This window comes from Gallus gallus, chromosome 4 (assembly GCF_016699485.2).
Source record: "Gallus gallus isolate bGalGal1 chromosome 4, bGalGal1.mat.broiler.GRCg7b, whole genome shotgun sequence".
NCBI classification, from domain to species: Eukaryota; Metazoa; Chordata; class Aves; order Galliformes; family Phasianidae; genus Gallus; species Gallus gallus.
This window is the reverse complement of record NC_052535.1, coordinates 66,062,873-66,084,281: the sequence shown is the minus strand read 5'-3', so window position 1 is coordinate 66,084,281 and position 21,409 is coordinate 66,062,873. Positions and strand designations below refer to the sequence as shown.

At 38.8% G+C, this 21,409-nt stretch overlaps 1 protein-coding gene across 2 annotated transcripts; it reads right to left on the bottom strand.

The window, feature by feature from the left end:
• Positions 1-2,920: 2,920 nt before the first annotated feature.
• On the bottom strand, positions 2,921-20,276 carry TXK (TXK tyrosine kinase). Of its 2 annotated transcripts, none has more exons than XM_004936052.5 (15): positions 20,173-20,276; positions 15,912-15,969; positions 15,553-15,655; positions 13,810-14,015; positions 12,636-12,701; positions 11,611-11,665; positions 10,748-10,827; positions 10,216-10,343; positions 9,420-9,494; positions 8,693-8,864; positions 7,683-7,899; positions 7,062-7,126; positions 4,809-4,927; positions 4,217-4,374; positions 2,921-3,685 (listed from the first exon to the last, which is right to left on the bottom strand). In XM_004936052.5, the coding sequence occupies exons 1-15, from the start codon at positions 20,234-20,236 to the stop codon at positions 3,617-3,619; spliced, it is 1,635 nt and encodes a 544-aa protein (XP_004936109.2). In that variant the 5' UTR covers positions 20,237-20,276; the 3' UTR covers positions 2,921-3,616. The 2 variants fall into 2 exon arrangements, with proteins under 2 accessions (XP_004936109.2, XP_040556192.1); XM_040700258.2 differs by having other exon boundaries at positions 10,216-10,340.
• Between the last annotated feature and the right edge of the window lie 1,133 nt (positions 20,277-21,409).

Here is a 21,409-nt window from a genome sequence, read left to right as displayed (position 1 = left end):
CATTTACAATCAGCAATAAAAATGGTTTTAGTAGCACATCCTGTATGCGCACGCAGATTCAAGATGAAGGCGGTCTGGCTGCGGTCCCTGCAGTTCATGTGAATCTCACTAGATCATAACCTTCTTTTAGTAGCTTTGACTTCTGATTTTTTTCTGATAGGAAAGCAAGTTATGTACTCCCTTAGAAAAGCCAAATGTGAAACTACCTTTAACTAAAAAGACTGTAGTGTTCTGATGCAGATGGAGGGCAGAGTATGGGGAGACCAAGAGGTTTTGGTCTCTTACAGAGTGGCTCAATTTGTTTGGTTGTGTTATTTTCACTCATGTTCTACAGAAAGCATCAGAAAGGAACATTTTATACTAATGATAGTATTAGCTTTCCAAAGACAAGGATTTTGAGAAACAAGATTGGTGGGCAAATGAAATGCCTTCCCTTCTAAACTAGGGAAGGAAAACCAAAGCTGAATATTAGGGAGTTTTTTGTTATGCTCATGTTTCATGGACAGTATTTCAGTGTATTTTCAGATTTTCCAAGCAGCAAAATGAAAGCTATTTTTTAAAGTAATCTGAAGTTTTTGGAAAGAAGGTAGAACGGTTAACAACTGAAACAAAGAAAACCTTAAAGGCAATACATCACTAAGCAAATTAGGGCTTTTAGATGTGGAAATAAAGCCATCTTGGTAGTTACTCATTGCTACCATAACTCAGGACAAACGAGCAATTAAATTAATTACACAGCTGTGCTGATTAGATGTAGGTAAATCAAGAAGTCTTGCATAGGTTACACGATCTGCAGGGAATTAGGAAGGAAGCAGCACATAGGTCATTATTCCCAGTAAGAACCTGCTTTCCCAGCCACACTTGAAACAGCCATGCCCCAGCCGGGTTTGTTTCCAAAGAATTCTCATTCAGAACTTAAATTTCTTTTACTCATGATGGTTGTGGCCTGGAGTTCTATCTTTAATCATATACTCACGGCAAACGTCATCCTCTTACTATTTAAATTCCAGCAAAACCAAACCAGCAAATGCGTTAGGAAGTTTTTAAGTGTTTTTCCCATAACTGACTCCTTTCTGGCAAGTTTCTAAACTGGACAAGGAGGTAGGCAGAAGCCAGGCTGACTGATGCATGAGGAGTGGCATTTAGGCTCATTACCTTCTTATGAATCTTCACTGTATAGAGGTGAGGAGGGAAAGCTGCTCTCAAAAACAAATGGCACTGTACAGAAACTTGCCCAGACTTGTAACACACAAGCAATTACTTGCCAGGAGTACTTTTGAGGATGAAAGTCATCTCACATTCTGGAAATATGTTCCAGTTTGTCAGCAATTCAGCTTTTGATAGAAAAGAGGTACATCCTAAGGGGCTGCTGTTATCAATGGCATAGGCCACTCTCACTGTTCACCTATCTTTCCTTTCTCCATTTTCCACATGTCTGGGGTTTGAGGTACGCTAGGAGCCACCATAAGGGCTAAAGTAGCCTGTTGGTCTTTATATGTGGGTGTAGCTTCTCGAGTAAGTAAACATGCCCTACACATCTGACCTTCATTCTGCCAGACCTTTCTTCTTACTGATTAAACACTGATCCCACTGACTCTGAAGCACATGATAGTGTTTTTTAATTTATTTGCTGTCAGCCTTGTGATATCAGCTATTAAATTCACCTGCGTCAGAGCGCTGACATCAGCACACTCATAATTTGTCCTGCCTCCAGAAAGGTGAAATTCTGAAGCTGAAGTAATGGTAGGCAAGTATTACTTTCCATCTGAGACCAGCGTGTGCCAAAGCTGCATGTTCACCACGGGACAACTCAACAATGCAAACAAAAGCAGGGTGCTTCAAGAACTTAAACTTACCAGAGTCCCTTTTTATTGCATGGTACTCTGGTATTATATATTAACTTGCAGTAATACATGTAGCAAAACCAGTTTTACAAGAGCTGTCGGAAAATATTCGTCTTATATTATTAAAAGTCCCTGAGTGCATTTATACTTCAGATACAGTTGGAATTTCTTTTTGTAGAGCATCATCAGCTCAAAAGCATTGTACTTCTGTAATACAGGCATAAACTTGTAGTGAGCTCAAAGCAGAGCACTATATTGTATAGGCTTGTATGCAGTTAGAGGTCTGAGATGGAACTGAATGCTCATGAATAAGTCAGTTATAAAAGTAAACAGAGCCACAGGTGGGTGGCAATTCTTTCAGCAGATTACACAAAAGGATGAGAGTATCATGTTTCACTTGAGCAGAAGGAACTTAAAAATGTGTGTGAAGTTACTCCCAAATGGTAGAGTTAAGTACTCCCTTCCCCAAGGGGTGGTAACTATCAGAATGTTATTGCAGTAAAAATGAACTATTAATGACACGAATTTGGCCCAGAGGTGCCACCACCTTCTGGAAATCCAAAACTCAGAATGATTGATTGTATTGTTACAGTTACTTTTAAAATGTGGAAATGAAAAAACTGATTTGTTCAGAGATCCATCATTCTTCATCTACTGGCTTTGAAGTATTTTGTCTGTGATATGCTATAAAATGAAATATGATGTGCTTCCCTATTAATAATTCACAGCGCAATCACATTTTTAAACTACCATTGATTTGTAATGACCTGACTGTTCTCTGTATTGAAAAATCACCAAATTCACCTGCCTTTTCTGTAATGCATTTGCATTGACCAAAATTAAGAGTTAGAAGTGAATGATAAGCTAACAGGCACGGTTACAGATATGGTGCAAGTCAGGTCTCACAGATTCTATTTGAGCTAAACTAATACAAAACACTTTGTTTTATGGCCAACTTTCAGCTCTTCCTTGTCTGTTCACCATTCTGGGCACTTGCAGGAGGAGGACTAAGAAAAGCACGGGCATTTGAGGATGCTGCAGCAAGCAAGGAATGGAAGACAATGAAAAGTTCAGGGTGAGGCTTGAATAAAATAATCTTTACTTGTTCTCTCACTCAAAATTAGCCTTTACCTATGAGCAGGATTAAAATTCTTCAGGGCTGCTGAGCCCGTCCAGCTGTTTGGATGTGGGTCAGGAGCCACCAAAAGACAACTGCTGCCTCTGCCCCCTCTGCGTGTCTGGATCCCCAGCAACGTGCAGTGCAGTGTCTGGGCAAACATCCGCATGCTGTCCTGGTGGCTGAGTTACCTCTGAAACTGCTCCATTCCTTCAGAGTTTGGCAGTGCAAAATGCCTTTAGTCCTAGAACTTTTTCACAGGTTCTTCCACCGCTTTTGCTGCTGCTAATCACTATTCCCCTGTGCACGAGCCACATTAAGTAACAAATCATTTCTTACCAATATTGTTACAGGAATTAGTGTAGCTCTGACAAAAAGAATAAGTAAAAGAGTTCATGTGGTGAGTTAGCTTGGTTACTTCTTTCCACATATGAGATTTTTCATAGAAATAAAGGCTTGAGAGTACAAATCCAGTAATCCAGTCTCCTCAGGCATCTTTCCCAAATTAGGCCAAGCCCAAACAGCTTCAATATGTGGGATGCTGCTACCATAGCTTAAGTAGTGATTGCTCTAAAAGGCTGAAGTTTCCAGTATAAGCTACATTGGCCATCTCAGTGCTCACTTTTCAGTAAATAGACCTGTATAAAACCCCCAGTTATCCCATCTCCATTATATCTGTGAGGGTTTCTACTAATTCTGCAAAAGTAGGACGTCCTTCAGGCTTCTGGAAAAAAAAAGAAAGAAAGAAAAAGAAAAACAGGGGAGGAGAAATTTAAATTAATAGAAGATGGTCACAAGTACATCAAAGCTACTGCTTAAAATCATTATTCATATTACTATTTTTTCTTGTTGACACAGGATGAAGAGATCAAGTTCATCCTGTTCTGCACATCAATGTGCCAGAAATCAATAGAATGAAAAAGTACTTTCAGAGGAAAGCATTTTTATGAAAAATTGAAGATTCACTTCCTCTGCACACTCCAGGAGGAAGCACAGGGGATATATTCAAAACCAGGGGTGATGTAGACCTATTGTGTAGATTATGTGCTTGGTATTTATTGAATGCAATAGTCAAAAGAAACAGAGGCTTTTAAACTAGACGTGGTTTGTGAAAAAGCATAGTGAATATTACTAAGTATTCCACTAAGTAGAGGTCTATTGCTATCTATTGAGGATATCTATCTATCAAGGATAGCCTTCAGATCCACATTGCAAGTGAAGTAAAATAAGTCACAAGAAAGAAAGAGCAACAAACCTCATGCCAGCAGCTGTACATGACTTTGTACACTGTGTGTGATGCCAAATGCGGTCGATAAAGTCGGTTACCTGCAGAAATCTCACGGACAACTTCGTAATTTGATTTACTTTCAAAAGGCATTTTGCCTTCTGTGAAAACTTCCCACATCAGTACACCTAGAAATGAATCAAGATATATAGAACAAAACAAGAACTGCAAACCCACAAGTTGCCTAATAAGTCCCATTCTTTTCTATGTATTCAGTAATGCGTGAAAAATACAGGCAACCTCAGGTGAATAAAAGAAAAAAATTGAACTGATGTAATTCTGCTCCTATTGAAGTCAGTTGAAGTGATGGTCCATGCAAATGAGATTAATAAGCACTTGGTTAATGGAGACACTCCAAGAACATATGGCTGTTGATGACCATTTTTTTTTAGATTAAAAGTCTATTAAAAAAAAAAAAATCACACTTCCTATACAGACAAGATTTGAAAAGCAAGATAGACTAAAGATTAAGATAGGAAACATCATAAAAAGTTGCGCTTTCCTCAATCTTATCAGTAGTTCTGGGGAAACAGCGTGTCACACGTTTACCTAACCCACTCACCAAATGACCAGATGTCAGATTTACTGCTGTACTTTTTGAAATGAAAGACTTCAGGAGATGACCACTTGATTGGAAACTTGGCACCTGAAGAGCTGACATATTCATCATCAATGACGTATCTAAAGAACATCAGCAAATACCATATATTTTAGTGAGAGTTAAAATGCAAGCAGTTCTGGCAGCATTTTGCGTAGGCGGTTTACAATTCCACAGAAATACTGTGACAGTTTGTAATAAAAGAAAACGTATCATTAATTTAATATAGAATGCACACACACCCACGCTGGAATATATGCAGTTAAAGAGATTTTAATTTAAATGAGTAATTTGATTGCTTGTGAGAGGTATGTCATAGTAAAATGATTTAGTGCTGTTTATGAGCTCACAGGATGGCTGTTGTTATCACCCCCTGGGAAAGATTCCTATGCTGCGGGCAGGAAAAATAGCAGCAATACATATTATTGTTACTTTTTAAAAAGAGAGGTAATGGCCTTAACTTGTGCCTGGGGAGGTTCAGGTTGGATATTAGGAAAAAATTTCTCTCCAAAGGAGTGATGAGGTATAGTAATAAGCTCCCCAGGGAGGTGGTGGTGTCACCATCTGGAAGTATTCAAGAAGTGTGTGGATGGAGCACTAAGGGACATGGCTTAGTTGGCAATACAGTGATGTGTTGACAGTTGGACTAAATGGTCTTAGTGTCCTTCCTAACCTTAATGATTCTATGATTCTATGAAATTAAGCGTTCAACAAGGGCATTTATACAGCAATATTTTAAAAGGCTGAGCCCTATATCCAAACCAGCTTTGTAAATATTTTCCCTGTATTAATTCTCATGAGAAGACAACAGCTATGCACTACACAACTCTTGCAACTGAAGGCATAATGTATTGGTACCTTTTAAAGCACCTTTCAAAGGATGTCGCATTGATAGAATCATAGAATCATAGAAATGCTCAGGTTGGAAAAGACTTTCAAGATCATCATGTCCAACTTCAACCTAACCATACTACCCTAACTCTAACAACCCTCTTGTAAATCATGTCCCTGAGCACCACATTCAAATAGTTTTTAAACACACTGAGGGATGGTGACTCAACCACCTCCCTGGGGAGCCTATTTCACAACCCTTTCTGTAAGGTTTTTCCTGATATTCAACCTGAACCTCCCCTGGCATAACTTGAGGCCATGAGAAATTGCCTCTTTGCGTCCCTTTCTTATTTTGGGGGCAGGCACAGATAGATAAGAGGATATTGGATAAAGAACATGCAAAATAACAGCACTAAACTGGTCTATTCTGAGCTCTAACTAATTAGGGAGTGTTCACATCACCTCTCCGCAGTGGACAGAGGTTTTTTTCTCTGGCCTGCACTTGCACTCTCTCTTCATGTGTGGTTGGTCCCCTCACTAAACAGAAAAACCACTTCCCTGCTTAGAAGCACACGTCACACTTCCTGCCCACGCCTTCCTTCCTCATCTACCCTGTTGCTGAGGCTCCAAAGGTCAATGGCAACACTTCCCTCTGTTCCCAGTGGCTTTCTGCCCTTGCTGGGCTCTGGAAATTTGGAGCACTCACTTTACTGAGCTTAGAACCATAGAACCATAGAATGGCTTGGGTTGAAAGGAACTCCAAGGATCATCAGGTTCCAACCCCCACTGCCACAGGCAGAGCCACCAACCTCCAGATCTGGTACTAGATCAGGTTGCCCAGGGCCCCATCCAACCTGGTCTTGAACACCTCCATGGAGGGGGCATCTACAGCCTCTCTGGGCAGCCCATTCCAGCACCTCACCACTCTCTGTGTGAAGAACTTCCCCCTGACATCTAATACAAACCTTCCCTCCTTGAGCCTAAAACCATTCCTCCTTGTCCTATCACTATCTATCCTTGTAAAAAGTCAGTTCCCCTTCTGTTTATAATCCCCCTTTTAAATACTGGAAGGCTGCAATGAGGTCGCCCCACAGCCCTCTCTTCTCGAGGAAGAAGAGCCAGCTTCTGGCAGCCCAGGGCACACTGGGCATTTCTCTGTCCACAAACTACTGCTGTCATTCACCAGATATTTTATTCACCTGTCTTGTACTCAGCAAGAGGACACTGTCCAAACTACAACAGCTGAACAGCAATGTTATTAATTTGATCAGAACTGTAGACGTGTATAGTGGAATTTCCCACACCAGTAAGCAAGCAGTGAGGGTGGCGATGAGCCCCATTCCAACTGACACAAAACAGGGCACTCACTGAGCTTGTACCTCCTACCTTGCCATGCCAAAGTCGGATACTTTAACAGTGTGTTCAGCATTGACTAAGCAGTTCCTTGCAGCCTAGGAGAAATGGGAAAAACATATCTGAAATCCGGGTGAAAGCATTTTTAAGAAGAATACAATAATTTACTTTCAGCTCATGCATTTTATATTCTGAAAGGAGATGTGTGTCTTGCTCAAAAAGATGAGAAAAAAGTAAAGTTCTGGCTCAGTGTTGGTGAACATCTTTCACAGCTGTGTGATTTCATGCACACGGCATATACCTGCATGAATGCTTGTATCATGAGTTACAATAATTTCAAGTATCCTTGCACAGTAAAAGAACTTTTCAGATGCAGAGTCTACTTATGCAAACAGGTATTTTCCTGAATGTTAACATCAGGACACTCAATATGAATTATTTAAAAAGTGTTCTGTGACCTCTTAATTCCCAGTGTCTGAAGGGCTGCGCAGACAAGCCACCCGTGTATCCCAGCATCAAGGTAAGGTAGAAGAAAAGTGGATACAGAAAGGCTTTGTTAAAGTCTTGCAGGGCACATAAGCACCCCTAAATTTCAATGGCATATTCTGTATCATCAGTATTCACTGAGAACCTCAGAAAACCCATTGTACTTACTAAATCACGGTGAATAAAGTTGTTTCTTTCCAGATACTCCATCCCTTCACACACATCCAGGCACATGCCCAGCAGCATGTCTCTGCTGAGCTTCCCCCGCCGCTGCCGCAGGTAGTTGAGCAGGCAGCCATTCTCCAGGAATTCAGTCACCACATAGAGAGGCTTCTGGCGTGTGCACACCCCATACAGCTGGACCAGCTTTGGATGGGATAGTTTCCTGTTTAATATTGTTTAAAATTGCATTTCAGCCAGGAGATCATTTGTCTCTGGTAGGTAAAGTCATAAAATCAAAGAATATCCCAAGTTGGAAGGGACTCATAAAGATCATCAAGTCCAACTCAAAAGGTAACTAAACTTTTCATTCTCATGATAATTTTGAGAAACACTTTCAGTATTTGATAAACATTATTCAGTTTGACTAGCCCTGGAGTTGTCCTCACGCGTTTCTGTAAGCAATTTCCTCAAAAAGTTAATTTTGCAAAATAGTGATAGTCCATCAGTTATACAGATGGAGTGAATATAAACCTTGATTTGGAAATATGAAGTGAAAAGGTCTTATTTTGTCTAGCTTTCAGGCAGGGGACATGAGAGGCTGCCAGGGTTCTTCACTTCTGTTTTTACCTCTTTCTATAGATTGTGCCAACACCTGGTCTGGATAATTCCCTAATTTTCAAAATTAGCAGGAATGGCAATATAGCTTCTCAGAAACTTTAGTTAGGTTTAGTTAGTACTGCCTGTGCTCCTAGAGGGACTGAGTTATAGACAAAAGAATGGCTGTAGGAGTAGCTGTCAGCACATCTACTGCCCACTAGGCTCCAAGTGCAAAACAGCACGCATTCTAAAGAAAGGCCCTGGTGAGTGGGGTGTAGCAACCACAACATGAGCTTTTTGGTCCTTCACATCCACTGTTCCCATCACAGTAGCTTTGTTTGTTTTAAATGGACTTAGGTTATGTTTGTTTCTTGGTCATCTCAGTGTCATCTATAAGCTAGAATAGTTTTTGTACTTACATCATCAATTTGGCCTCCTCCATGAAATCGTCGTCAGACATCGCACCTTCATTGATTTTTTTGATGGCAACCTTGATGGTTGTTTTCCATTTACCCAGATGAACAATTCCAAATTGCCCTCGCCCAAGCTCTTTCATAAACGTCAGTTCTGAGGGGTTCAATTCCCACTCCTCTATAAAAACAACCCTGTATGTTACAGTAGTCTAGGAGACATGCCTATCTGCAGTTAATGTACACAGCAAAGTATCACAACTGTTCATCAGCTATAGCATGGATTTTAATTATCTGGAATTTTTCACATGTGTGTTTATACGAGTGGTACTTTACAGCTTGTAGAATGCTGTTTAAATTGTTTAACGTAGGAAAGCCTGAGGCTTGAAGACAAGGCAAGAAACTGGCTTTGATTACCTCTAAGATATTTTTTTTTTTGGCACTGTCATCTATGATGTTTTTAACTTTAAATCAGTTCCACAGGTCTGCTTATGAAAGTCCAGAAAGGCATTAGTGGTTGTGAAAGAAGCACAACACTCACTAAACTAAAGGAATTAAGTCAGGTCTTTCATTTGGATTTGACACCTGAGGTGTCTGAGTCTGGTGATTATGAAGCTGGTTATGTGTTAATTATGACTCGGAAATTTCACAGACAATTATTAGCTGTATGAATGCAATCTCAACTCTTGCCTAGACATACACCTAGGTTTCCACCAAAACAAGATAAAGAATTTACCGTAACTAAATCCTGCTGTTGCTGGTGAAGAACTGGTGATTGATCTGACTGGATGTCGGAGACGGGTGATAAGACCTGCAGGAAACAAAGCACCAATATTCTGTTGACAAATTACTCCATTTTTAAATATACTACATCATACTTGCTCTCAAAAACATTTCTGTCTCTACTCACTCATGGTAAAAACATTTTAATCCATATTGAAATGATAGGCAGAACCAAGAATGAATGGTATTTTGAGTGCTAGAAATTATAAAAGGCTGCCATGAGCCAACAACTAGGGGTGGCTAGCTCTGGTAGGCTGCGAGTCAGTGTTAGACAGTCCTTGTGCCTCCCAGTTCTGCCTTTCGTTTGTCATGTGTGTGCCAAAATCTGCAAAAGCTGCCTGCTGGTGCTTAGCGCAGCTCCTGTTTTTCTCAGATTGCATGCATACAAATCACTGAGTTGTAGGCAATGAAAGAACTGTGATCAAATTTTGTGCAAGTCACATTCAATCAAATACGAACCAACAGAATACAGAGTGGGTAAGAACATAAGGCTTCTAGTTTTGTAATATTAATTTCATTTATATCTATGAGTTTGGTATTTTCATTTCCCCCATGATACATGCACATTGCAGCTACAACTTCAGCAGAAAGGATCGCAGTATACTTGAATTTATTAGCAATAGAAAAGATTGTGTATCTTTTTGGAAGGAAAGGAGTCACTCTTAGTTCAAGAGTGACATCCAATTTCCCAAAGTCTTGGTGAGCTTCAGAGTATCAGTAGTAAAACCTTATCAGCTTATATCTATTACCTGCTGCATTGTGTTGATGATATTGAATGAGCTCAGGAATAGAGGAGAATAGATATTTTTCTGCTACATAATACTGTTTCAAGTGGTTTTTCTTAATTTGATAATGTCGAATGTCTCCACCATGACTTCTGAAATCAAAGAAGATTGTCAGTAAAAACATTTGATACTACAAGTCTAACTATATTTTACTGGTATGGCAGCCACAGCACTTGGTGTAAAAACAGGCAAAATGAGATTGTAAGGTCTTATTGTTTGTGCCACATTGCTGAGGTGAGCAGTCCTTGGAGTAGAGTATTTCAGGATTTCTGTGAATGCAAATTGGTCTTATCTTAGGAGATCAGCACCCTGACTCCCAAATGCCCAGCACCATTTCAGTATATGGGCTGCAATTTGCTGCAGTGCTGCACAAATAGTGCTGGTGCCTCATTGCTCCTGTGCAACATATATCCAGCCTGCCCCTCATCCCAAGGAGTTTTAGGGAAGCTCTTCCTTCACATTTTCAATCAAAGCGCAACCATTCAGAGCAACTCACCCTTTAGACCGTGAATACACAGACAGTGTCAGGATTCCCTGTTGACTTGAATCTCTGACAACAAATGAACCTTCTTTGGACTGAAAAAGAAATGCAGGTATTTACTTTCTTGAATAAAAGTCTCTTGAAATAGCACTTGCAGCTGATTACTGAATTCAGTGGTATACCTATGACTACTTGGGAGGGTGATAAAGAAACAGATAAAGAACAGGAATTGATAGCAAAGCAGAGCAAAATTAACCAAAGGAAAATATCAAGTGCCAGGGTTAAATATTTTAGGTGAATTACACTTTTCAGCGTGAAGTAGTGAAAATTCTTTCATTTATTAAAAATTCAAATTATACAAATCACTAGAAAATTGCCGTAAAACAATTTCATCTGCAGTGCACTTCTCTGCTCTATCATGCCCAAGCCCTGTGTTAGCCCTTGAGCCTAATGAATTTTACACAAGCTAGATGACACCCAAATGCCCATAAAAGATAAACCGTAGAACACAGCATGAATTGTTTGATCTGTATGTAAGGAAGGATCAGGGGTTTTGTGAAGCTCTGCCACCTCACTAACTTACTGCAAGAATTTCACTCTTCAATGTTTCATAGCAAAGACAAGCACAGTAAGCTCCATGTAATTCACGTTACTCAGTATGGAAAATCTTAATAGAACTTGCTGGGGTTACAATGTAAAACTTTGGGATGTCTGGACAGTCTGCACTACACTGTACCCCAGAAAGCCATCCTTGCTTTTTAAAGCACCCTCTCTTACTGCACGTCAAGCGGAGTTGGATTTGGCTGTTGAAACTCTCTTGATGCCTCTACTGATAATCCTTTGTAGATATTATTAACTCAATGTACAGTCTGAGTTACCTTCTGTCGCAAGAGTAGTTCTGCCTGGCTTCTGTTGATGTTCTTGCAATACCACCTGAAACAAGGAGATGATATATTCAGCCACTACAAATTAACGTTTACTCTGTTTCACAGAAATAAGGGTTATTCTTAATTGTTGCTCTATCTCCAGTGTTAAAACCTGAATAGAACTAACCACTGTTGCATATCTGGCATCTCTTAATTCAGAATTACTTCATTAGACCATGGTAAATATGACAAATGCTTTCCCCACTGAATATGATTCACTATAACTAAACATGAGGTGAAATAAAAGAAAAAAACCAGGAAATAAGTAAGCTAAATTTTGATGAATTTTACAGTGAAGCTCCCTGCTTCAGCCCCCTCTTCACTGGAGTTATGATGTATTTTACTTTTCTCCCCAGAAACCAGACTGAAGAAATTGAAACTAGATTCTAGATAACCAACTAGATGTTCACAACAGGAAGAGATCAGCATAAAGAGATACTACCTAGTGAGCCTACGGAAATAGTACATATCTAGATTCTGTCATTACGATTTATCATAATTATATGATTATTATGATTGATTTCATCAATCACAATCCCTAAATCCTTCTAAGCAGGGCTACTGTCAAGGAATTCTTCTCCCAGTTTGCATACACACCTGGGTTTACCTCAACCCAGGTGCAAAACCTTGCACTTTGCTTTGTTGAACCTTATTAGGTTCATATGGGCCCATCTTTTGAGTTTATTGAGGTCCCTCTGGGTGTCATCTCTCCCTTCTGCTGTAACAACCACACAGCTCAGCTTGGTGTAATCATCATGTTATACAGTACAAACAGATAGACCATAATAAAAATGTTTAATACATTCTAAGGGTGACGTTTTATTACAAAACAAAACAAAAAGAGGTTTCAATAAAGAAAACAAAGAAAACACCTGTTCACAATCAGTCTTCTAGTAAAAGCGGAAAGATCAAGTGCTGAAACTTACCACACAATTTTTAGAAAAGAAAGTACAGTCATCATCTTCAAGAGTACTTACTCATATGTTTCCAAATTACTTTTTGTGTTCTCAGTAACATAGTTGCTAGGAATTAGACCTTCATTCCTGAAATATATTGAGGATAATAGAATACTAAGATGTAAAATATTAATAGGATTAAGATACACATCATCTTCTATTGAATGACAGAACTTATATATACTATTGGTTACGTCTTTAGATTCTGAATCCTAACACGAGAATCAAATGAGAGTATAACTCCTTTCACCTGAGGCAAGGTGTTTCTGCCCCCAGACTGGGTGTGGCTACTAAAATGATGGGTACTTACTTGACTGCCAAGAACAGCATGTTAAGAAAAAATTTCAAGTAAAATCAAAACAAAGCTTAGGAAAAAAGTGACATTTCTTCCAAATCAGAAATCATTAGCTTTATTTCTATCCCTGTAACAAATCTTCAATATGAAGAAATAGAAAGTGTGTGCTTGCACATATATACAAAATAATGATGAAGTGGACTCTAACTGCAAATCTGACTTGAGAAAAGAAGTGTTTAAAGGTATTTAAAAGAGGGATGTGAATGAAAAAGAGACAGTTATTACATAACATGTAATCACTCTTCATATCAGATTGCAGTATACACTGAGGAAATTGTAGAGAAAGAGGAACATGAAAAAAATTATATAAATGCAGCAAGGATCCTAAAAGAAGTTATCCAGTTCTCTAAAATGTCCAAGAACCTTCGATTAGAGGTTTTGTTTCACTTAAATGTCTTACCAGTCTCTGGTCTTTATGAAAACTTTACACATACACAACACGTAGTAGAGCACTTGAAACATATAAAGCTGGATTTTCACATGGCTGAAAGCCCAGTGGTTCACATAGTCCTCAGATGTACTTATGTTGCTTTGACAGTTACTGAGCTTGTGACTTAACCCTGTATTCCCAGCAGAGAGGAGATGCCATCCCATTTCTGGAGTGCCAGATACTGTGCACACTCTTCTCAATTAACCTATGTCCCTTCGTACATAGAACTATACCTTCAAACCTCCATTAAAGTTGCATGTACCTTATTCTACATGCTTAGAGGGTTGTAGGATAATCCTACAAAGGGATGGGATTTTTTTTTTTTTTGTCGTTGTTGTTGGGGTTTTTTTTGTTTGTTTGTATATCCCTGCATAGGAAGAGGGTTTAAAATTAGATGCCCAGTCTCTTACCCATAATGGTCTCTTGCCTTCCACCAGTGAGGATCATACTGTTCAAGGATAATGTATTCTTCTGACTGCTTGAGTGTTAAATCAGAGGGTCCTCTAGCGAAAAAGTCATATAGAGCAATAACTTTGAGGTTTTTTGTGTAGTCTGCAAAAGCCTCAGCAGGTAGAGGAGGTAACGGCTTGTTCTTTACATGCAATTTCTTCTTACGCTAGTGAAAAAGAAAGTATCTTCCATAGTTAGTCTTTTCTCTCATCTATTTCTTGTATAATTCCCCTACTTCTATAGCATCTCGGTAACTAAAAGGTACTAATCATGGTCATAAATTCCCACCATAAAGCACAATAACCTTGTAAAACTGTTATGTGTAAAACAGTATGGCTCACAGTTGAATAGTTTGGTATCAAAGCCAAAGTTAAAACGGAATGTAAAGTAAATAAAAGACAAGCCATCTACCTAATCTTCCCCGTTCTTTGGGTGACTCCTCCATAGTATGATTGCCAGGACTATTTAGTGTAAATTAGCAGAGCAACATTGAAAACAGTGGCAATTTATCTAATGAATTAACACGGAGAGCACTACAAACATTCTTAGAAAGTGAGCAGGAACATAACCTCTCTCTTATGCATCAGGTTAGGTTTTAGTTTTGTCTTCAGTTATGCACTGACAACTCAAATTAATTCAATTTAGATCTAGCAAAGCTGAGGTGGACTTTTCATGTGAAGCTGAGCAAGGTGGATGCGTGCATCAGTACAGGTTAGGGGGTGAATTGCTGGAGAGGAGCTGTGCAGAGAAGGACCTGAGCGTACTAGTGAACAACAGGTTGGCCATGAGTCAGCAGTGAGCCCTGGTGGCCAAGGCCAGTGGTATCCTGGAGAGCATTAAAATGAGTGTTACCAGCTGTTCAAGGGAGATGATCCTCCCCCTCCACTCTCCTCTGATGAGTCCACATTTAGACTACTGTGTCCAGTTCTGGGCTCCCCAGTTCAAAAAAGACAGGGATCGCCTGAAAGGAGTCCAGCAGAAGGCCACAGTGATGATGATAAAGGGCCTGGAGCATCACCAGTGCGAGGAATGGCTGAGTAACATAAGTCTGTTCAGCCTAGGGAAAAGAAGACTGAGGTGCGATGTGATTAATGTTTACAAATATCTAAAAGGAGATGGAAGGCAAATGGATGGAGCCAGGCTGTTCTTGGCAGCATGTAGTGATAGGACAAGGAGTAATGGCCTAAGACTTGAACATAGAAAGTTCCATGCAAGTATGCGAAAAGCTTCCTTACAGTAAGGATGACAGAGTACTGGAATAGGTTGCCTGGAGAGGTTGTGGAGTCTCTTTCTAGAGAGATACTCAAGACCCATCTGGTTGCCTACCTGTTTGACATGTTATAGGGCATCTGTTTTAGTACGGGGGTTGGACTCAATGATCTCTTGAGGTCCCTTCCAACTGCTGCAATTCTGTGATGACAAAATTGCACCTTCCCTAAAGGGCAGTCCCACCTTTCCTGTCTCCATCAGTCAAACCCAAAAGTTGGATAATGAACTACCCTCATCCCTGACAGAAAACTTGGGAACCTCCCTGCGATCCTGTATTTCCATCAGTATGAATCTTTGATACTCTAATTTTTTAAAGATTTATGCAACAAAGCAACCTATGTGCTCAAGAGCCAGTTACTCCTCTGCTTGTTTCAGCAGTAAGTCACTGGATGTCACATCATCTCAATACTTTCATCTGCCAAAATATTACTTACCTTACACTTCCAAGTAGGTGCATAGGAATCCTCTGATTGAGAGGCTGAATACTGGGTCTCCAGGTCAGCGTCAGTGTCCACATTTATCTTTGTTCTCGTTGCTCTAATTTTGAAAAATAAGAAGTGTTTTTATGAATACACTTTTATAAACATCCATGTGAAAATATTTATGGAAATATATGCCTTCATTCATATTAGGGATGTGTAGGGTAGATCTTCTTTTAACTTCTGCGTAATTAGTATTTCTACTGAAGATAGATAGACTTTTAGAATTCTTGAATAGCTTTTAAAATAGCTGGACTTTATGTATAGACATTTTGACTGTCTCAATTACTGAAGAGCCCAAGCATTTCACGTACCGTTTTTGCACCGTGCAGCAGCAGCAGCAGCAGCAGAAAACAGACTGGATGGTGTGATCTGTAAACAAGAATATTTTCCATATATGCAGTGATTGTTTGTTTACAAAATTTACATAATGAATAACTACTTAGCTCTATTATTTACTCTTTCTTGCTGTGAGATATCTAGCAAAACACTAAGGTTGAATTTGCATCCACCAAAAAGAGCTGAGCTTTTCTCCCAACCCAGCTGCACCTGTCCACTAAGAGTATTAAAATCTCTTTCAATTATGAGGCTGCATGATGAGTTAAATCTGCTCATTAAATTAAAAAAAAAAGTCATCAGTGAGATATGTACTGATCTAAGTGACCTCTGCACAGAATGAGATGGGAACATCATTACTGACAAGAGATAGAGAACTGATCCCCTTCAGCAATCCCAGAATTTCTACATCACTTTAGCCAAATACAGATGAACGTTTGCATTAGATTTTTCTTATTCTGAGACTTACTTAAAGGACATGCAGTATATTTTATTATTTAAATCAGCACTGATTCCCTTTTTTCTGTTCCAGTCATTCACATAATATATTCATTAACCCATGTTTAATATGCTAAAAAAATATGTGCGTTACATTTACATGCTAGGTGGTTGATAATCCTGAGATAAATACAATGGAAACGCCATCACTTACATTGTACATTTACAGACATATTAGTATAGTATATTTTGTATGAGAAGCAAGGATAATACAGTATAATTTCAGCTGATTTAAAATGTGTTTGAAGTTATTAAGAAAACTTGAAGTCATCAAGTAAAAGGTTGACATCCACACTGTTCTAGTTCCACACAGGCTCTAATATGGACATCATAGTACAAGAACAGGTCTCAGAACATTATTTGAAGCAGGGTTCCCAAGGTCTTGGTATTTTGTTCCTTTATCTTGTTGACAGTTGAACTTGGTGATCTTTCTGATCTTCTCCAACCTAGATGATTTTATGATCATTTACATGATGTATCCTTGTACAGTCACACCATGTCTTTGTTTGTTTCTCCCTCAGAGTTTTTGGCTTGATGATTCTAATGACCTGTCTTGGAATAAAAAAGGTTGTTCTTTCTGTGAGAGTATTTGCCAACATTTTTTATTAGTATCTCAGCAAAGTGTGCTCAGCAAGGCATCCTACCACTCAAAACTTTTAGTAACCTGAGTGACAAAAAAGCAATTATTTTCTTTATAAAGGAGTATGAGTCAGCAAATCTCATTGTAATAAAAGAAAAAGGAGAAAATAACAGATGTCAGGAAGGTAAGAAAAAAAATAGTTCTCAGTTGGATGTGGAAGAGACCTATTTTGCATGTGTTTTGGTTAGAGTATTTGTCATGAAAGTCGTAGGGTATTTCCCTTAGACTTAGAGCTGCATCCTGTAAAGAACCTGCTGTGCGGGAAGGTGGCTCACCTACACTAATCAGAAGACACAATCAACTGTTTGATAAAAGTTTCCACTAACAGCTATGCAAAATACCCAAAGCAGATGACAATGACAATTTTTGTTAAAGAGTCCAGGCCAAAAACTTAAGGGTAATGTAATTTATTTGCTGCACAGTTTTAGTGTATTAAGCTGCCTCTCAGCTGCTTAAAACTACAGCAGCTTCACTTTGAACACAATCTCTAGCATTGCTGGGTAGTAGAACTGAGTTTGCTGGTGTCTTCAGTGTGATCTAACTGAAGGGTTGGAACAAACAACCCTTTTTTAAAAGCCAGCTAGGAAATATTTGTTTTATTTTCTGCTCCTGAAAAAAAAAAAAAAAGAAAAAAAGAAAAAAAAAACAACTCCAGATAAACTATTCAAGTGAGGTGCAAAAAGAAATAGGACATTTGAAAATTTGTCTATTCCTGGTAACACCCCATGTAGTCTGATTAGATACTTCATTTCTCATTAGATTCCTCACAGAAACTTATTAGAAATAACTAGAAGCATTACTGAGTTTCAAAGTAACAAGAAATTGATGTTCTAGTAAGATTTTAAAGATGACAACATACAGCCAAAGCTGGAAGTGAACACATAAGTTAGACCACAGCTGTAGCCCAGAAAAGCCTGTTCTACACCGACCTCCTTTTTTGACATATTTGGCCAACACTGCAAATAGGGAAAGCTTTGACACACTGAACAATTGGCCTACATCTGTATCTTTGCTAGCAACACAAGCAAATCTTTACATGTAGGGCCGCCTCCAGATGCCCCAGTGATGCTCACTGCACAGCTACAGGAAACCTGCACTTCCTGTTGAAGGCTTCTATGGCTGCACACACCCTCCCAACGGCTGAGGCTCTTCCTTTGTCTTTACCTTCTTCTACTCAAAACCTTTAAACCAAATTAAAAAAGAATTAAAATTAAATAGACACCTCTCTGTATTTTAATAATAATAAAAAAATGCAAGTTAGAAATTGAAAATGGATTTTCAGCATTTCTTCTTGAACCTCTTTTTTGTTACACCCTAAATCATACCACAGGAATCAGTGGAATAATTCTGATTTCCCTGTTTTCCCTGAATTAAGGATCTTTTCCTAAACAAGACACTGGGTTCAAAGACTTTTAGTCACATACATATTAGTAGGCCTTGATCCCCTGATCTCATTGAAGAGTTCATTGTTTAAAAATTAAGCAGTGATGGTATCAATGAAAGCTGCACTTCAGAAAGAAGAAAATTCTCCAGCACCCACAGCGTCACCAGACCTTTCAGCCCACATTTGCTTGAGCTCTGTCAAAACATAAGCTACAAAAATACATTTGGCTTCAATCCTTAGGAAATAAGGATATCTAACAAATCAGTTGAGTGGAGAACTTGAAATGTAGGTTCAACTCGAACAAGGTGAGAATTTAGGGTGCTGAATTCAGGATTTGCCGATACTTCCTTCTTTAGCTGTGTGGAGAATTTTCTCTTTCCAGTTTCCAACAAATTTTTGCAATCTCAGAGATCAGTCAATTCTACAAATAATTTAACATGGGAACAAAAAACGTACTCTATTTCATTGCTAGTATCTTTTTCTTCCTTGGAATAGGTTTTTAAAAAGTCATTATTTTCCTGATGACAGATTAACAAGTATGAAACCTAACACTAGCACTAAACTATGATAACTTATAGGACTATGATGCCCAAAATCAAATTTCTATAGCATGCCTAGTTTTGAGAAGAGAGGAGATATAGCAGCAAGTGAGTCCTGTGGAAGAAGCAGAAATCCTAGGAACGAGATGTTGAAGCTCACTTGACAAATACTCACAGAGAAGGAAAAAAAAAACAAAACAAAAAAGACACAGTATAAAGATGCAAGTCCTTTGAGATGGTCCATTGCTGCCATTGGTTTTCCTAAAGAAGTCCTAGAACAGCCAGCAGAATGCGTTGGGTTGATAAAATTGTATGACAGTGTGTGAATTGGCCACAAACGTGCAATCTTCCCCTTATCTTCAGGTATACCTCACTCAATTTTGTAGACTTTGGGAAATAGCATCAAAGGATTAGATGAAAGCAACAGGTTAGAGATGAGCTCTTATAATCTGCATTTTATTATTTCATAAGTCTCTTGATCTGATTCACTTTGATCACTTTACTGATTCACTGCACCTCAAAGTACTACTAATTTTGAAAGTGCTGTAGTCCGTTTCTTGGATGTGTATTTTTATAGTATGATCTGCAGAGTTCTTGTGCTTGCAGTAGGGATATGTTAACTCTACACAAGGCTATACTGAGAAAAACTTAAATGCAGCTTCACACAACAAAATCATAACACTCGATATGCCTCCTGATCAACTATGGCTGACAGCTAATCTAGTAGAAAATACCAGTACAGTTTGCTGCTAAAAATACTTCAAAAGACAAGTTTTCAGCTTTTCAAATGTACAAACTTAGGCTTTCTCTATTTTTCTGTGTGTAAATTCTGCACCAGAGGAAAGCAGGCTTGAGTTCTACCAAACTTTTTATTCTTATCTAATTTCTACGTGCCACTAAGGACAGCATATAGGAACATCTCCACATTTCCATCCATTTCCATCAGAAAAGATAGCTGCTTTGCTGAATCCGTCATCTAATGGATTCACATTTATGCAGTAATTTGAAAGTCAAGAAAAGGAGTCCAAATACAGATTAGTCAATCTGCAACCAAGCTGCACAAGAGAAAACTGTTGGGTATTGTTATGGCAATAATTAAGTAGCCCATTTGCTATGTACACACAACTGCTGCACAAAACAAGACTTCAAGAGAAAAATATGTGGGCCAGTTTACTTACAGGTTGAAAGAATCATATCTGGTCCTCTGCTTATGTTCACATGAAAATGCAAACCTTTGTTCATCAGCTGTGCCTGTAAATACCCCAGCAGCGCTCTTAGCTCTGCTATGAAGCAAGGTAAAACACCAATATAGCCTGACCCCGCCTACTTTACTCTAAAAAAACCTACTAGATATTAATCTCATGCCTGTTGTTTTCTTTCTAAAAATCAAACAAACACTTCACAGAAAAAAAAAAAATACTGAACTATAATCACTAGGGATAACTACTGCTTAAAATGGCAAAAACATCCAGCAGCTGTATGCCACAGAATTTGGTTCCATCCTGATAAATTTTTGATCCTGACATTTGGAAAAAAAAAAAAAAAAAGGAGAAGAATAATAAAAAGGAGGAGAAAGCATGAAGTTGATTAAAGAATGACTGAGCTCACTCAGAGGAAATGACGACATGGTGTTTTAACCTGCCTTTGATCGCATGTGAAAGTCTCCAAGAGAGCTGCCTCAAAAGCTGTCCTTGATTCATCCCAAAATTAATAACCTGAGGCTATATTCAACTGAAAAATGCATTCATCTAAAAAGGAGGTGGCCTCACAGTTCCTGATAGGTTGTGTAAGCATCAAACCCAGAGGGAGGTACGTAGAAATTATCCTTGAGCAGCATGAAGAGGCAGGTGAAGTACAGCATTCCAAGCATCATCCAAAGTGCAGATCTTCACTGAGGAAATCTGCCAAATACCAGTACAGTTAGGGTAATCTTTATGACAGAGATCAACACAATTGTTGTGGAATAAAGAAACATCTGTAAGGTATTCTGGAAATTATATCTCTCCTGATAATCTAATGCTTCATATATGTTTTAAGTGAAATACTGCTTATTCCTATAAAACGATTTACAGTGTCAGAGGTGTTGGCAATACCATACCTTACAGTGTCTCCACCAGGAAACTGGAATTCAAAGGAGTAGGTAAAAGAAGGATGAGCCTGGCTTACCTTCGGTCATCCACGTAACTTTTTCTGCTCCAGATAGAAAATGCAATTTTCCCTTTAACAGTACATGCTGTTGGTATTAAATTGGTAGTGGCTTGGACTCAACACTTGGGCAAACTCATCCGCATAGCTGTGAGACATGGTCATTTAAAATAATAATAATAATAATAATAATAATTTCAACCCTTTCTGACACCCTGTAAATCTCTGATGCAATATCACAAGGAAAAGAAGGCATTTTTACATACAAGA